Source organism: Chelmon rostratus, chromosome 18 (genome assembly GCF_017976325.1).
Source record: "Chelmon rostratus isolate fCheRos1 chromosome 18, fCheRos1.pri, whole genome shotgun sequence".
NCBI lineage: Eukaryota > Metazoa > Chordata > Actinopteri > Chaetodontiformes > Chaetodontidae > Chelmon > Chelmon rostratus.
The window spans coordinates 19,055,225-19,070,333 of record NC_055675.1 but is presented as its reverse complement, the minus strand read 5'-3'; the positions used below and the strand labels follow the sequence as shown (position 1 = coordinate 19,070,333).

Genomic DNA, 15,109 nt, shown 5'->3' with positions numbered 1-15,109 from the left:
AAATTATTCAAATGAAACAAACTGAGAAGGAAACAGATTTCTCTTTGGTGGAACTACTCATAATTCTTTGACTTTTCAGCATGTGATGAGGGATTTTAAAGTAGGCATCGCTTTATTTTCAGTGGTTATTAACTAGACAGGTTGGGAACCACTGAGTCACAGTTTGCAATTGTTGAAATTGTCTCCACCTTAGCCAGCGACGACATTAAAATGCTACCACAGCTTAGCGTAGCTTAACAAAATCCACTTCATCACACCAGTGAATAGGACTGAAGTATCAGTACTCACATACAATACTTAAATACTTCATTAAATGAGCAAAATGTGCTTCAATTATTAAGATTTTATATAGAAAAATCTCACTTACAGGTCAAAACATTTCCTCTGGGGGTTGTACTTTGTATATCTAGGCATCCATGGCATGATGACCTTGGCACAAGGAGCAGGAAGCAGCCATGACAGCTCACCCAGGCACTCAGACCAGACATTTATTTAATGATGTAGCATTACAGAAGAACAAGTTCACCAACGCCTACACATCAGACCAGTATCTCATTCCTGCCGTCAAAAGCAATCGATTCATCTCAGTCCCAAGAGGGTAACTCTACAAAAGACTACTGCATCTATGATGTAATCAATACACAAAGTTGTAGATTTCTACATGTGGAAGAGTAATAAAAATGTTGATATTTTTGGAGGCACCTAAGGCTGTTTTGGGGATTTATGTTTAGCTATAACTCCACTAATGAGATGCCACAGAGATCAATCTGCTAGATGATTCCTAACTTAATGTTTTGAAACTAGACAAGTTTTCTACAAGAGTATAGAATTTGACATTGCCTTGATAAGAGAGGTAATAATGTCTTCTACACACCAGTTGTGCAGGTGTATATGAAGTATTGACACTATTCATATCAGTCACTAGCATTCGTACATAGATAGCAGTGATGCAGTGAAAGTGGAATCAGTTTATCCACCTCTTCACCCAGCACTAAACCTCTGGCCCCAGGCAGGACTCCGGTCAACTCAGTCACAGTTCAGTGAACCAAACTGTAAACAGAAACTAATTCATCTGCCATTGATTTTTGTCAACAAACCAGTTGCGATGCCACAGTCCTTTGTGCTACAACCCAGTGAGCAGTTCAGTGAAATTATATAAAAGAGTTAAAAATACCAACGTAAATTAAAGTTCTATTCAAAATATCAAATTAAATGTTTATAAGGTTGAGTGTGCAAATGCAGGTTAGCATTATCTCATGGGCTCATCGCGTCACAAATACTTGGTTAAATTTGTGATGTCTGGCCCAGAACAACCAACCACACTCGCACTTATGGAACACCAAATATGGCAGCGCTGGCGTTTATGCTGTCTGCTCAATTAGTTAAAATGTAAACCCAAACTGTGATTCATTGGCTATTAATAGCTCACTCATCTGGATATGGCAAACACTGAAAAAAGAGTGTAAAAACATCCGAACGACACATAAACCAGACTGAACCAACCAAAGAGCTTTAATAACCCATTACAGAATGGATTTATTGGTATTCAGTATTGCTTATCCTTATCTTACATTAGATGTACCATTGATTATAACAGAAAATTGGGATGCAGTCGGTCCTAAAACATTTTTTTCAATCATAACAGAATTATCATTAGTCCCTGATGTGAACTATTATGTTTTTGATAATTAGGTGTCAAAACATTAGAGCAAATGTATACCACTTATCCTCACTGTAAAAGCATCAAAAAGGTGTAATCATGCAAAATATTCATATTAAACGTGTATACATTCACTGTGGCGACACTATAATCTGCTCACTGTTGTTTAAAGAAGGGCCTAATTTTAATTCTCACTCTCCTTTTTTTGTCTACAGTCACCTTTGCATGTGGTCACTCATGTGGCATTATTATATAGAGTAAAGTAACAAACACAAATTTAAGTTTTGGATAGAAACTTTATTTGTTCCATATTAACATAAATTCTAATATGAAGCTGGACTTCCGGACAAACGAATGGGGCATTATTTCACAGCAGGTGGAGGGGTGGTCAGCATGGTGGAATACTCAGTGGGCAGGCTCTGCAAAAAAGAGCACAAAATAGATAAATAAATAAAACAAAGCACACATTTAATGACAAAAAAAATGATTAAATAATCCCTCTCCAACCAAGCATGGGTAGAATGTGGTGAATTGGCTTGTCAAGGCTGGATAAGCCATCTGTCAGTGACATCTAGAGGAAAACATCTGTAGTTGCACATCTGACACAAGATTCTCTGACCTTTTTTCCTGCAGCACAGCTCATGTTCACGGCTACAACCAATACCCACAAACACTGCAGAATCAATCAACGTAGAGGGTAATGACTGATGGCTTATCTAACCATTCTAACACCTATGTTTAAAACGCACCCTTACCTCCAATTTTATTGGCCAATATAAGCAACATACAGTAGATTGTGGACAAAATATCTAAAATAAGTTCCCATGCTTGGTGTTACTGCTAATGTTTGTTCAACAACTGGTAAGGACAGGACAAGATCCAGATGACTACACTGTGAAAGACTAATCTTTGTATTTAACCCAGGTATTATACTCATATATATGTGGCCAGGAGTGGCCAATATAGATGAAATTCTCTATCATGATATACATAATCTTATATTTATGTCACTATATTCCTCTGTATGTATACAGATGTACATCTACATGTCTATTTTTCTATCCATCTATGGATAAAATTACTATATCGTATATATGTTAACACCCAGAGATCAGGGGGTCATATATAGTAAATTACAGTACTAACATTTATCTATATATAATACAGAGTAAGAAAAAAAAGGTTACTTACTGTCCTTTACAGCCTTCTTGCCTGGAATGGAAAGAAACAGATGTTTCATTAGCCACATTGAAATATGAGACACCGTGCATTTAAAATACATTTAAGTAACCACAGCTGCTTACACTCATATTTAATTATTCAATGGTATGAAAGCCAAATTTATTTCACACCTGTTCACAACTTAAATATTCTTAAATGACAGTATGTACAGTACATTACTATTACAGCTACATTATTTCACGGCAGGTTGCATTATGGAGTGCAGCCGCCTTTTCAACACACAGTAAAAAGCAGAAAGTATTGAACTCACCCCCATAGGAGATTTTGTAGTACGCGTACGTCATGAGGCCGACTCCAACCCAGATCTCCTGGTATGCCTTTGTGTAGTAAGGCCTCATCTTGCCCCACCAAGCTGTAAAAAACTGACCAGCCATCTGTAAGACACAGCAAAAGCATACACTCAAAACAGCGCTCATGTATTCAGTCAGAATGATGACAACCTCCAATAAATGTTTATTTCAGTAGAAGCACAACTGAACATCAGAAGACCTGTCCCATAGTGCCATGCATTGTCTATAAGGAGGAAGACCACGCCAAACTTCGCTCACAATTCCATCATTTTACTGATGTGTAGATCTTAAACATGTCTGGCACAACTACGTGTGCATACTGTCTCGGTCAGAAGAGCGATATAGTCACAATTTAAGCATAATCCAATTACTACACTAATGCTGAGTTAAGATAAATTTTAGAAATTGATTCCTTCGTTCACACAATGTTGTTACTCAACATCGACTGGTCGCTGAGTGCTGTCATGACCCTCAGCAGCGGCAGGCCTAGCTACTGACTTTAGCCACCCGGGAAATACTGATCAAAAGAAGAGGTAAAAAGCACCATTGCATTTATCTACAGTTAATCCCTGTTAGTGGGGTCAGAGTCACCGTTTTTCATTGTTTTATTGAATGACTTACTTTTACAAAATATAGCCGAAGATAATAATAAACTGCCGGACTAAAGCTAATGTTTGTTGCAATTACAAACTCGGAATCTAACAAAGTCAGCGTTGGCGTTAAACATACACAAGTCACAAAGGTTACACAAAGAAAGAGAACATTAACAAGGGGTCATATAGCTGATATATATATATATTGCATTCATTTAACTTTAACTTCGTAACCAACTACTGCAGTCAATGAATGAGTCCTGACAAGTATCTTCTCTGCAAAGAACGCTAACTAGCCTTAGCAAGACGCTAACTACCCTTAGCGAGAAGCTAGCTAGCTAGATGAGTACACCAGCAGTATTCGCACACACAACCGTAGTCAATACAGATGTTAGCTCCTTTTTAAATTGCTGAGGTGAGGAAAAACTATTTTTCTGTTATGATAACAGCGACTTTAGTAAACTTGAGCAAGCTCTTCTTTTACCTTTTAGTTTGTCTCGCTACAGAGGGAAGGTCAGGACAGGCGCTGCTGCTAAACGTCAAAGTCGTGGGGAGGAAGTCTTCTTCTACGCTCAACTGTGTAGCATGTCATTCATGTTTTGGTGTGTAGCGACACCAAATGGAGGTATGCGGTTAACTTTTTTGATCTCTTGGCTCCACCTTGAGGACTTGACCATATCTGCGTAATCTTTGCCTGTTTTATATGAAATCGGGGCATTATGCACTGCTTTACGCCATCATTTATATAGTCATAGACTCTTAGTCAATGAATAAAAATACATATAAAAAAGATATCATATAACCTACACCAATAAAATGACAATGTCCATCTGGCAATGGAAGCATGATTCTAGCCATAGTTCTGAAAAAATGATGAGAAGAAGAATCAAGAGTATGAAGGTCATTTAGGTAGAGATTCCTTCTATTAATGATGATGATTACAGCACAAAGCCAACAGTTTTCAAAACAATTCTGATGGCCGCTGTGTCAGATGAGATGGATTGGTGGTCAGAGGCCAACAGCTGGTCAGTCAGAGTTTCTGGGTTTCATGTTTTTGAACAACAGTTTGATGACTGCTGACTTCCTCTAATTTATGCTTTTGTAATCTGCATTGTCAGTGGTCATATACTATAATAACCCTTTAATGTGAAAAACCTTGTGTCTCACTTTCAATTTCAATCACGCTGTTATTTTGATGGGATTTTTTTTTTTAGGTGTTTGTTTTATACCTACGAAAGGAACAATTCAGCAATCTAATATCCTGTTCTGCTTTTATTAGCCTGTGCCGCCACCATCGCAGAAGGGAATTTGGGGTGAGGGTGCAGCTGCCATGTGGCACACAGACTGTCCACCAGCTTTGTCTGCTCACCATAGTGAAACAACAAATAAAACACTGGCACTGCTCCCAAGGGTAAAGATGCCATTGTGTGACATGCTCTACTTTTTGTGCAACTCTTTCTCTTCAGGTGAAACACATAATAAGATTAAAAATAGAGGTGTTTTGGCTCTGAATTTAGCTTAAATGAGTACCCTTTTCAGCTCCAGTATTAAATCAAATTGGAAAATATGACTCTAACTCAATATGAAACCAACTGAGAAAGTTTAGATTAACTGATTTTTTATTAAGTACTGTATATTACAAATTAATGAGTAGGAATGACCCCTAAAAGGAACCTGAAACAGTTTTGTTTTAATGCATCAGCCTCCCGCTCTCACTGTTTCTCAGCCATTACATTATTGCACTGCTCACAAGTAAATAGAAGAAAAGAAAGACAGAGAAGTGGAGACATTTGTGTTTTTATTTCCTGAAATATCAGCAACAAGCGAAGTCAAAACACAAACTAATTGACTCTGGGATTCTTTTTAGCCAAATGGCAGTAAGTTTGTATGCGAGCCTGCAGGAGTGATTGGGCCTGCAGTGAGCGTGGGCGGGGTTTTCCACACTTTTTTTGTCCTCACGCTCCAATAGGCAAGAGGCACCTTGTTTCATTTATGAGCACCTAAAGGCCAAGTCCTATTTGAAGGGACTCAACACAGTGAATCCACGCAGAGTTGTGCCAATATCAAAGGACACAGCTGAGGACGTTTACTGGACACATTCTATTGGGTTCCACATTGCAATGCAATATGCCACACTAGCTGTCTTCAGTGACTACAGCCCTGCTACAGGTATGTTGAAGATCTGTGCGCAGGTCATCTATTTTAGTGATCTACATTATGGCAGGGTGGTGCAGCCGCTTTCCATACAGCACTGTTATTCCTCCTCTTTGAGCTCTTTGTGTAAGTGTTTGCATGTGTCTACTTGCATCGGTGTGTGTGTGTCTGTGGTAATGTGAGGGTGTGGGTGGGTGCGTTCTTACTGTTACATGACTAATCAGGCAGTGGAGGCTGCTGACTTAAATGTTTTGTGAAAAAAGAAACTTTTTCCTTCGTTGCATTGTGGATTTCACTTGTGGACGGTGTACTAACCTACGTCTCCTGGATCTCTCTGAGATTGATCTCGTGGCGACTACATGGCCTCAGGTGGAGCAGAGGAAGACGATGGAGGCATTCCATTGGACATTGACAACGTGCACATGCTCCTCCAAGGTCAGTCTATTCCTGTGCTTGTGTAGATGTTGTGACATGTGATGTACTGTGGTGGGGAATCACAGTGGTGGCCAAACTATGAATTGTGTTCAGGATACTATTTCAACGTGTCTTGCATCACTCTTATATGGCAGAAAATAAGCACTATGAATTCATAACCTGAAAAAATGCAATGGTGAGAAAGATAACTGGATGGGTTCGTATGTGTGAGGATCAGACATTTTGGAATTTTCTGACATTTGAAGAAATCCAGTTAACAGCTGTGCCCCTGTGTGAACTTGTCACATCCCAGTTTATAAAATACAGCGCGCTAATAAGGGGATTTTTGCAGATTCTATTAAATTCACCGCTACTTTTTTGAGGAGAATCATGGCTTGTGTTTGGTCTAAAATGATAAATTCTAACGCACAGAAATAATACATATCAGCCTTCATCCTTAAGCATGTTTGCATAGAATAATGTCTTATTTTTTTGGAGAGACGCTGAATGATTATGTTGTTCCTTCATGCTGAAATAGGAAAACCTGAGACGCACACAAGCTCGAAAAGTTACTCCATCAATTAGATGACACCTTTAATTTCCTGGTCAAACTGGTCTTTAATCACGTCACATCATTGAGTTTGATGACCACAGGAATTGTTCTTGTTACTGCAGATTGAAGAACTACTGTACAGTAAATGAGTAATGATGGCTGTAGTCTCTGAAAATAACCTTGAAAGTCACCACATTGATTCATTATTCAGATATTTAGTCACGAAATATGCTGCCCCCCTGGTTTTTGGTATCTCACCATTGAAAACAATGCAAATCTGTTGCATCTCTATAAGCTGTGCACGTATTACGAAGAGAATAAATCGTTTTACAGGAGCTGAAAATATTCATTCTGATGGTATGAAGTGCAGAATTTTATCATTATGTGATGTAGGAAGGTGTTGTTTTAAATATGGCTGTAGCTTCATCAGCGTCCAGTGCCACTTATGTACTTTACACATGTTTTTTAAAATATAAGACATAAACAGTTTGGCAGTGCACCAAAATACAGAGTAAAGGTTAAATGAGTTCACACGGTAACTAAACTTAACTGATATAAAAAGATTGATTTTATTTTCCACATGTACATCCTCTCACAGCAGTAAGTCATGTCAGCATTATGTTTATTGTAAACATGTTTAAAGATCTGTGGCTGTAGTTTGACCTGAGGAAACATATTCTGCTGATGGGGTCTTACAACAGCCTGAAGCAGGAAGTTATTATTAACATGTTGAAGCCTCTTGCCTCTGTTTGTATAGGACATGTCAGGTGAGCTGGGTGGAGACGAGTGAATTAATGCGTTCAGGAGCTGCCTGCCTCAGCAGGCTCCTAAACAAACAGCCGACTCACTGAAAATGATTCAGAGCTAATCTGAGCTACAAGCCTGAATTCATGAATCTGAAAGTGACTGTGTGCTTTTCTGATTCGCTCAGACAAAACATTGAGCTCCTTCGTTTTCTACAGACTGAGTCATAAAATAGTCTCTGCAGATTGTTTGTAATCATAGTTTAGTGTGCAGGAAAAGAGACTCAGATGTGCAATTTAGCAGTTTTAACACAAAAAGCGAAACCTAAGAAAGAAGAAATATCTTAAATCAAGGCAGTAGATATAAGAACTCCTTTTATTACTTATTCTGAGTAACTTAATGTTTGAAACTAGACTTTTACACAAGTCTGAACCTGTTCAATCATCACTTAAGTCAGAAAGTCTTTGTATCCAGATATAATTGCTTATTAGTGATATTTACCCCATTTTATTGCTTTTTCTTGCTCAGTTTTTGAGGTGTAAAACTCTTGAGAGCAACGTCGCACATAGATACAGAAATTCTTGGTTAAAGGTTAATGAAAGTGATGCATTCAGATTCCTCTGTTTATGGACAACGTCCAGCTTTTCGTGGTGGAAGCAGTTATTGATATTCAGCAAACAATTTTAATTAAAATAGTAAAATACTTTGATTCCATTATGTGGACACCAAATTCCCCACATGCTCCAGGGTGATCATTGGCTCCACTTAATCAAAGCATCAATATCCTCAATATCCTAAAGCAGACAAAAAAAAAGGCAATTTTCCAGCAGCTTGCATATGTCTTTAAGCTTTCTCACACTTCCATTATACTGTAACAAGGAAAGTCTTTATGTCGTTATATATAGTAGAGGTTCATGTTTTGGCAACAGAAGCTTAGGATCTGGTCTAGTATGTCTCAAGAACCATGTATGATCAAAATCCACTCCGTGTGTATGTGCCCATGTCTGTCTTGGAGTGTGTCTCTGCATATACTTGTGTGAGCGTCGGTATCTATGTCTGTCGCTGTCTTGGAAGCCGTCCCGTCTTGTAGCCAGATCCCGGCCGATAGCCTTACTTCAGCTTAAAGAGGAAGTCTTCCACTGGGTCATCCTGTGAGTGCGAAGGCAGTTTTATGAAGGTTAAAGTCTCCTCTTCAGTCATTATTCATGGATTTATCTAATATTAGTTTTAAGCATGGAGGGTCGAAAAGTTCTTCAGTACTCTGATGTTGGTGAGTATCTTATGACCTGCCTGCAGCTCGGGTCATAGCTCCCACTGCTGTTATGAAACGTCTGGATTATTGTGGACTTTACATCAGAATATTCCAGAAAGGGAAGGTCAGTGAAAGTCAGGCTGTTCGACAAGTGTGCATTTGTTTGCATTCGTTGGCGTTTTCAGTCCAGCTGGAGTTGAAATGAGATTGAATTGGGAAAACAAGCATTTTACATCAATTGTTTTGCCACATTTTGATTGTGAATGAGTGGACATTTCATATAAGTCAGCCTACTGTGTATGATGAACATAAAAGCATTGCTCTTTGTGTTCATTATCGTAGTAAAGTGTGTTTAATTTTAACGCATTCATGGTTTGCAAAACATGATTGCATTCATGTGGCTGTGCCCAGTGTACCCCAACATGAGGAGTGGTAAAAGGAGGGGACAAGGAGACAACCCAGTTTAACCTTTTAGCTACTTGCAGCTAACGCAAATGTGCTCAAACCCATAAAGAATTATAATTCATTTTCAGTTTCATTCAGATTTATGTGTTTATTGTCATCTGACAAAGGGGATCCAGCACTTCATATTGATGCCGGAGATCATTACATCTTGTTCTGAATGTGTGTACATTACAGTTTTTTGTCTGTTTCCTCTACAGTGGAGCATGAACAGATTCAGAAAAGGACATTCACCAACTGGATAAATGCTCAGCTCTCTAAGGTATGATGAGATATCTTGTTTGTGTATAATTTGTTGAAGAAAACGCTAAATCTCTTGTATGCTTCTCAAAGCAGTATTTCTACTATGAGTAGTAACAGATTGCTGGTATTTTTAACTAAATAAAGAAGTGGTGCTTGAGCAAACAAAAGTTTACAAATAGGATGTATCTTTAGGAGATTACCTTTATAACAGTTGGATTTTATCAGTGAGTGTATCAGAGAGAGAATGCAGAAAGAGGCTGATGAAACACAAGGCTGCAGGTCTGTATGCAGCATCAGTTCACATGTAGGAAAGGTGCATGTATGGCATGGCTTTACTTTTACTAGTATTTGAAACATCGTACCTGTTGATAATTCAGTTAAAAGTTGCCTTCTTCTAAAATATTTGCTGAAAAATGGCGTGATGTCATGGCGTGGCAGGGCTGTAAGCGATATGAAGCGAGCTGCAGACATGCTGACTCACGGCCGACACGTTGCAGCAAAGCTGCTCGCCGCGGATCTCGTTGTAAAGAGACCTTGAGCTGCTCGTGACTCTCGCCTGGAGTATAAATAGTGCTTCAGTGAAGCAGAGCAGCACGTAATCTGAATCCATCCGCCGTGACTGCACACGAAAATCACTGGTTCATAACCTGCCCTCTGTCACGCCGCTCTGTCCACTGAAGACCCCCAGCAGGACAGACTGCCTTTATGTAAACGGTTAATGTTATGATGGACTAAAGCTGTCAGTTCAGCTTTGGGTGCAGTTGTAGGCTCTGACCTTTTTGCCGTATGGGATATGTTTGTAAAGTGGCTGTTCACTGTAAAATAAATGTTGAGGCTCGTGTTTCCCACAAAGTAGATCACATTTCCCATAAACTCTTTTGCTTCCTGTTGCACTTTTTTCTTTTGGGGTTTGCAAAAAGATAAACATTTCTGGAATTATTTTTTCCATCTGCCTTTCACTTTTTTTTTTTTTTTTTTGCCACATGACACGAGGAAACCCTGAACAACTTCCTGTTTTGTATAAAATGATGCAGCAAATTTCCCACCAAATATGACCCAGTGGCCCACAGTGGGCTATTTATATTCATTTATTTATACACAGCTGTCTAGTTTGTTATCACTGATTGAATGTGATTGGACACCACTTTCATGGCTGAGATTCAATAGCACAGCTCAGATGTCTTTGGAAGCTCTTCTACTTCCTGTTTTGAGGTTTCAGTGCAAATTGAAAACAGTTATTGTGCATAAGGTTTATCTGCTGAGGTATATCAGTAACATGATACCCTCTGAAACTTACCGTATGAATCCTTTGTGATTGTAGTCAATGAAACAGGCGTGACTTTATTTCGATGTACTGTGCAGCTGGACAGATAAATCACTAGGACATGATTGTGTGCATTGTTACAGGGATGCCCTCCGTCATTTGTGTTAGACCTCTTCTCTGACCTCAGAGATGGGTCACGGCTGCTCGACCTGCTGGAGGTGATGAGTGGCCAAACTATGGTGAGTAACCACAATGTGCTTCTGAATCGATTCCCAAGATCCAGAACAACTCAAAAAACATGCTAAAATGAATATTATCAGACAGTAAAGCTGATTTTGTCATTTGTCTCCACAGAAAAGACAAAGGGGCCGGGGGGTTTTCCAGCAGAGGGCGAACATCGAGACAGCACTCAACTTTCTCAAGAAAAAATCAGTAAGTTTCCAAAAAACCAACAAAAGATGACATTAGAACCTGCCGTTATGAACATTTGTTCTGTTTGGTTTGCGTAGATCAAACTGGTGAACATAAACATCTCAGATATCATGGATGGACGGCCCTCCATCATCCTCGGACTCATATGGAGTGTCATCCTCCACTGTCATGTGAGTACCAGTAATGTAGAGCCCTGCGCAGGACTGTTTTCTTAATCCCGCTCCTGCCCGCTCCCGCTGAATTTCTGACCATTACCGCCCGCACCCACAACATGTGTGTTACACTCCCGCCCGCACCAGCAAAACTCTGAGAATTTATGCCCGCACAATAATAGAAATGAATTGATTTTGTGTTTTCTCCTGTCCCACAGGAGAAAACACATCATTTTATAGGCTATTAATAGATACTCATGGGGATGTTTGATTCGTTTCCCTGGGCTGCGTGTCTATGATGCACTGGTAGAGACCTTGTTTTAGCTTTTTTTCGATTTCAGTTGTTGACTCCATCATCCTGTCACTCGCGCAGTGTTTTTTTTTAGCCGCCCGTTCCCGCCCGCAGCAAAATTCATACCGCCCGCTCCCGCGAGATTTGTGTTCCCAATGCAGCCCTCTACAGTGATGAACTAATGCCCCCACATATTAACCTGCTTCTGCTATTGTGAGAAAGGGAGAAGAAGGAGAGACAGCAGAAGAAACTGAAGCAGCAGCATCTTTTGATCAATCAGCAATAATTTAAAGAGTACTTTGACTGTAAAATGCAAATATTGGTCAGATTTCATGTATGTGTGAACCATTTGAAAAATACAGATCATTCGATATTCACCATATTGTTTCTCTGGTTTAGATTGAGGAGCTGGCCAGCACTCTCTCCTTCAGCTCTTGTCATTCCTCCCTCGACTCTCTGGCCAGCCTGGACTCCTGGTCTGGCAGCCCAGTCCCAGCTAGTCCGGTCCCTGCAGGCCGGACGTCGCCTCTCCACAGACGCTTCCGAGTATCCGCCAAGAAGGCCTTGCTCATGTGGGTGAGGGACCAATGCCAAAGGTGGGTTATCTGAAAATAAAGGCTGTAAGAGCGCTTGCAGCCGGAAGGTCGGCGCCGTTGGCTCTGTTTCATCACAGGAGGGATGAAAACTAGTGCTACATCTTTCTTTGTTGGGTTTGCATTTTGTGCCTGAGTTTGCATGACTTCCCTCTTTATCAGCCTTTGTCGTCCCACAGTTCAAACACATGCAAAACAGATGTAGAAAGGATTAGACTCAAAGCAATAACTGAACGATGATTGAAGTTTTGCTGTTGCTACGTGACAGACTGGCTCAGACTGCACGTTGGTGCTTTTGTTTTTTTGTTCCTCCATCCGTCTTCCTCTCTCCAGGGTTGGCTGCTCTGTCAGTATGAGGGACTTTAAGTCGAGCTGGAGAAGCGGAGAGGCCTTCTTGGCCATCCTGTGCTCTCTCAGGCCACAGCTGGTGGATCTCTCACTGGTCCGGTCCAGGAGCAACCAGCAGAACCTGGAGGAGGCGTTTCGCCTGGCCGAGAGGGAGCTCCACATCCCCCGCCTGCTGGAGCCCCAGGGTGAGACTTTTTTGATAATATTGGTTATTTATGCTTTTTCAACAAATGTTTCTTTGTTCACGCATTTTACCACAGACATAACTGTGTAAGGATAAGCAAACTGACAAATACCTGCTCAGAGGGAGCACTGAGAAAAAGAAGTGTATTATTTCTTATTAAAGCCTTTCGATGTATTCTCCTGCACCTCAGATGTTGATGTTAAAGAGCCTGATGAGAAGTCCATTATGACGTATGTGGCCCAGTTCCTACAGTACTCCAATGACATGCCAGCACCTGATGACCATCTGCAGGTACGAAATCAAACCTTGACCTCAGCCAAATCAGCATCTCCCCTCTTGAAAGTTTAAATTGCAGAGTTATAGCATGACTGTTTCTGCCCCTGCTGCCGTTCAGAGCTTGAACCCCCAATCTCGTGCATGAAACTGAAGGGTGTTAATTCTTTTCCCTGTTCTCCTCCTGGTGGCGTTGGTGCAGCTCTTTCCTCTGGTCCAGCCCTCTTCTCTCTCGCCTGTCAACATGACTTCCCACTTCCCTCCAGCAGTTGCTGTCTCACCCTTACGTCAGGTAGCCATACACCAAGCAAAGGAGCCCTTCAGTTAATATTTGTCAGTCTTTCTTTCACGCTGTAACTTGCACTATAATTGGCTATTCCTGCAGAGGTCTTTTCTGCATTCGAGAAGTAGTTTTGTGCTGCTTTTTCTCATAGAGCTGAAATAAAGTAGAGGTTAACTGTTAGTATGTAGGTCTGTTCGAGTGTGGAACACACGTCTCACAATTGTCCACCTATTCTGCAGCTCAAAAATCCCGTTTCATCTCAGTTAGAACAGAAGTGTTGTTGCTGACGTGTGTATTTTGAAAATTTAGCTCTCTCCAAGTGAGCGAGCGCTAGAGGTGACTTGCTGGCTGCAGCAAGCCTACCAGGAACTGTCAGATGCACGGACAGCAACAGAGAACTCAAGCTTTGCAGAAAAATGCCAGGTAAGACAAAGATCAAGAGCTGAGAGTATTATTTTGTGTTGTTGTACTGCAATTGTAAGTTGTTACTGTGTTCACCAGGTGTTCCAGAACCTCACCGACTCCTTCACTGAGCAAAGGAGACCAGTGATGACCCTCCTTGCTGCCATAAGACGCCGTCCTGAGCTGAGCCAGGAGCAGCGGGCTCTCAGGACAGCATGGGACCGTCTGGAAGAGGAGGTCAGGGTCACGCTCTCAACCATCAGCAGGGTTTTAGTCACAACTGTTGTTGTGTTTATAAGTTTTTGGTGTTTGTGCATCTGTGAGTGCCTTATTTATCTTTTTGCAATATGTTATTTGTGAGGACAAATGAGACAAACATTTGCTCCTGCTCAGTCACTTGCACTGTCTCTCTGCAGGTGAATTAGACAATGTTACAGTGAGGTTTTGTGCTTACGCCTGGTTGTGTCCATTGCATGTCGTTCCTCAGCTGCAGAAATGTAAAGCGGACCTGGACTCGAGCCTTCCTCCTCCTCTGGACTCAGTTGTTGTGTGGCTGCAGCGTGCGGAGGCAGCATTAGCAGAAGACGGAGGAAAAGAGAAGGATCACACAGATGCTGCTAAAGACGCAAGAGCTCAACAAGACACATTGAAGGTTCTTTCTAGAGCAAATTTAATCTTTTCTTAATATCCCAAATAAAGTCTAAAAAATACCAAAATAAATCTAAAACAACACACGAGACACCCCATGTCATCATCTAATTGTGTTATGTACTAATCTTTTTGCTGTATTTTTCAGACTTTAATAAAAGAGATGAGCCATTACGTCAGTGTACTAGACACCTGCCACCACATGGTTTACTCAGGGACATTAGAAGTGCCTCGTGAAAAGTTTGATGAGATAAAAAGACGGTACGTGACATAATTGTTCAACTTCTCTATCTACCAAATTTTCTTAAAGATATTCCCATATGGACGTTTAAAGCTATAAATCTGTAAGTCTCTTGAATTGAAAGCATCTACAGCTTGGTTCTCTAAAACAATGAAATAAGGCTGTAACATTGTCTTTATTTGAAAACAGTTTAACCAATATCCGAGTCACGGCCAAGTATCAAGGGATAAAGCTGGAATACCAGGAAGCCCGTCACACTGTGCTGGATCTCGTGGATCACATCCGTGCTAAGATTCAGACCTGGAAAGGTCCCTACAGATCCCTGGAGGCAGTATTTGTGCTTCTGCAGGACTGGCATGTACGTATCTACGTATCACGTATCAACTATCT

At 40.7% G+C, this 15,109-nt stretch overlaps 2 protein-coding genes across 2 annotated transcripts in view; one reads left to right on the top strand and one right to left on the bottom strand.

The window, feature by feature from the left end:
- Positions 1-1,578: 1,578 nt before the first annotated feature.
- On the bottom strand, positions 1,579-4,380 carry atp5mj (ATP synthase membrane subunit j). The gene is made up of 4 exons (XM_041959152.1): positions 4,270-4,380; positions 3,153-3,276; positions 2,852-2,872; positions 1,579-2,079 (listed from the first exon to the last, which is right to left on the bottom strand). The coding sequence occupies exons 2-4, from the start codon at positions 3,274-3,276 to the stop codon at positions 2,066-2,068; spliced, it is 159 nt and encodes a 52-aa protein (XP_041815086.1). The 5' UTR covers positions 4,270-4,380; the 3' UTR covers positions 1,579-2,065.
- A 1,918-nt stretch (positions 4,381-6,298) lies between these two features.
- Positions 6,299-15,109, top strand: part of LOC121621611 (nesprin-2) — an 87,080-nt gene continuing 78,269 nt past the window's right edge. The window contains exons 1-14 of the mRNA XM_041958108.1: positions 6,299-6,374; positions 9,565-9,626; positions 11,015-11,110; positions 11,226-11,303; positions 11,381-11,473; positions 12,147-12,343; positions 12,674-12,873; positions 13,063-13,163; positions 13,348-13,437; positions 13,738-13,851; positions 13,930-14,067; positions 14,318-14,482; positions 14,627-14,739; positions 14,909-15,077. Of these exons, the coding sequence (XP_041814042.1) occupies positions 6,299-6,374; positions 9,565-9,626; positions 11,015-11,110; positions 11,226-11,303; positions 11,381-11,473; positions 12,147-12,343; positions 12,674-12,873; positions 13,063-13,163; positions 13,348-13,437; positions 13,738-13,851; positions 13,930-14,067; positions 14,318-14,482; positions 14,627-14,739; positions 14,909-15,077 (1,692 nt within the window). The remainder of the gene's footprint in view (positions 6,375-9,564; positions 9,627-11,014; positions 11,111-11,225; positions 11,304-11,380; positions 11,474-12,146; positions 12,344-12,673; positions 12,874-13,062; positions 13,164-13,347; positions 13,438-13,737; positions 13,852-13,929; positions 14,068-14,317; positions 14,483-14,626; positions 14,740-14,908; positions 15,078-15,109) is intronic.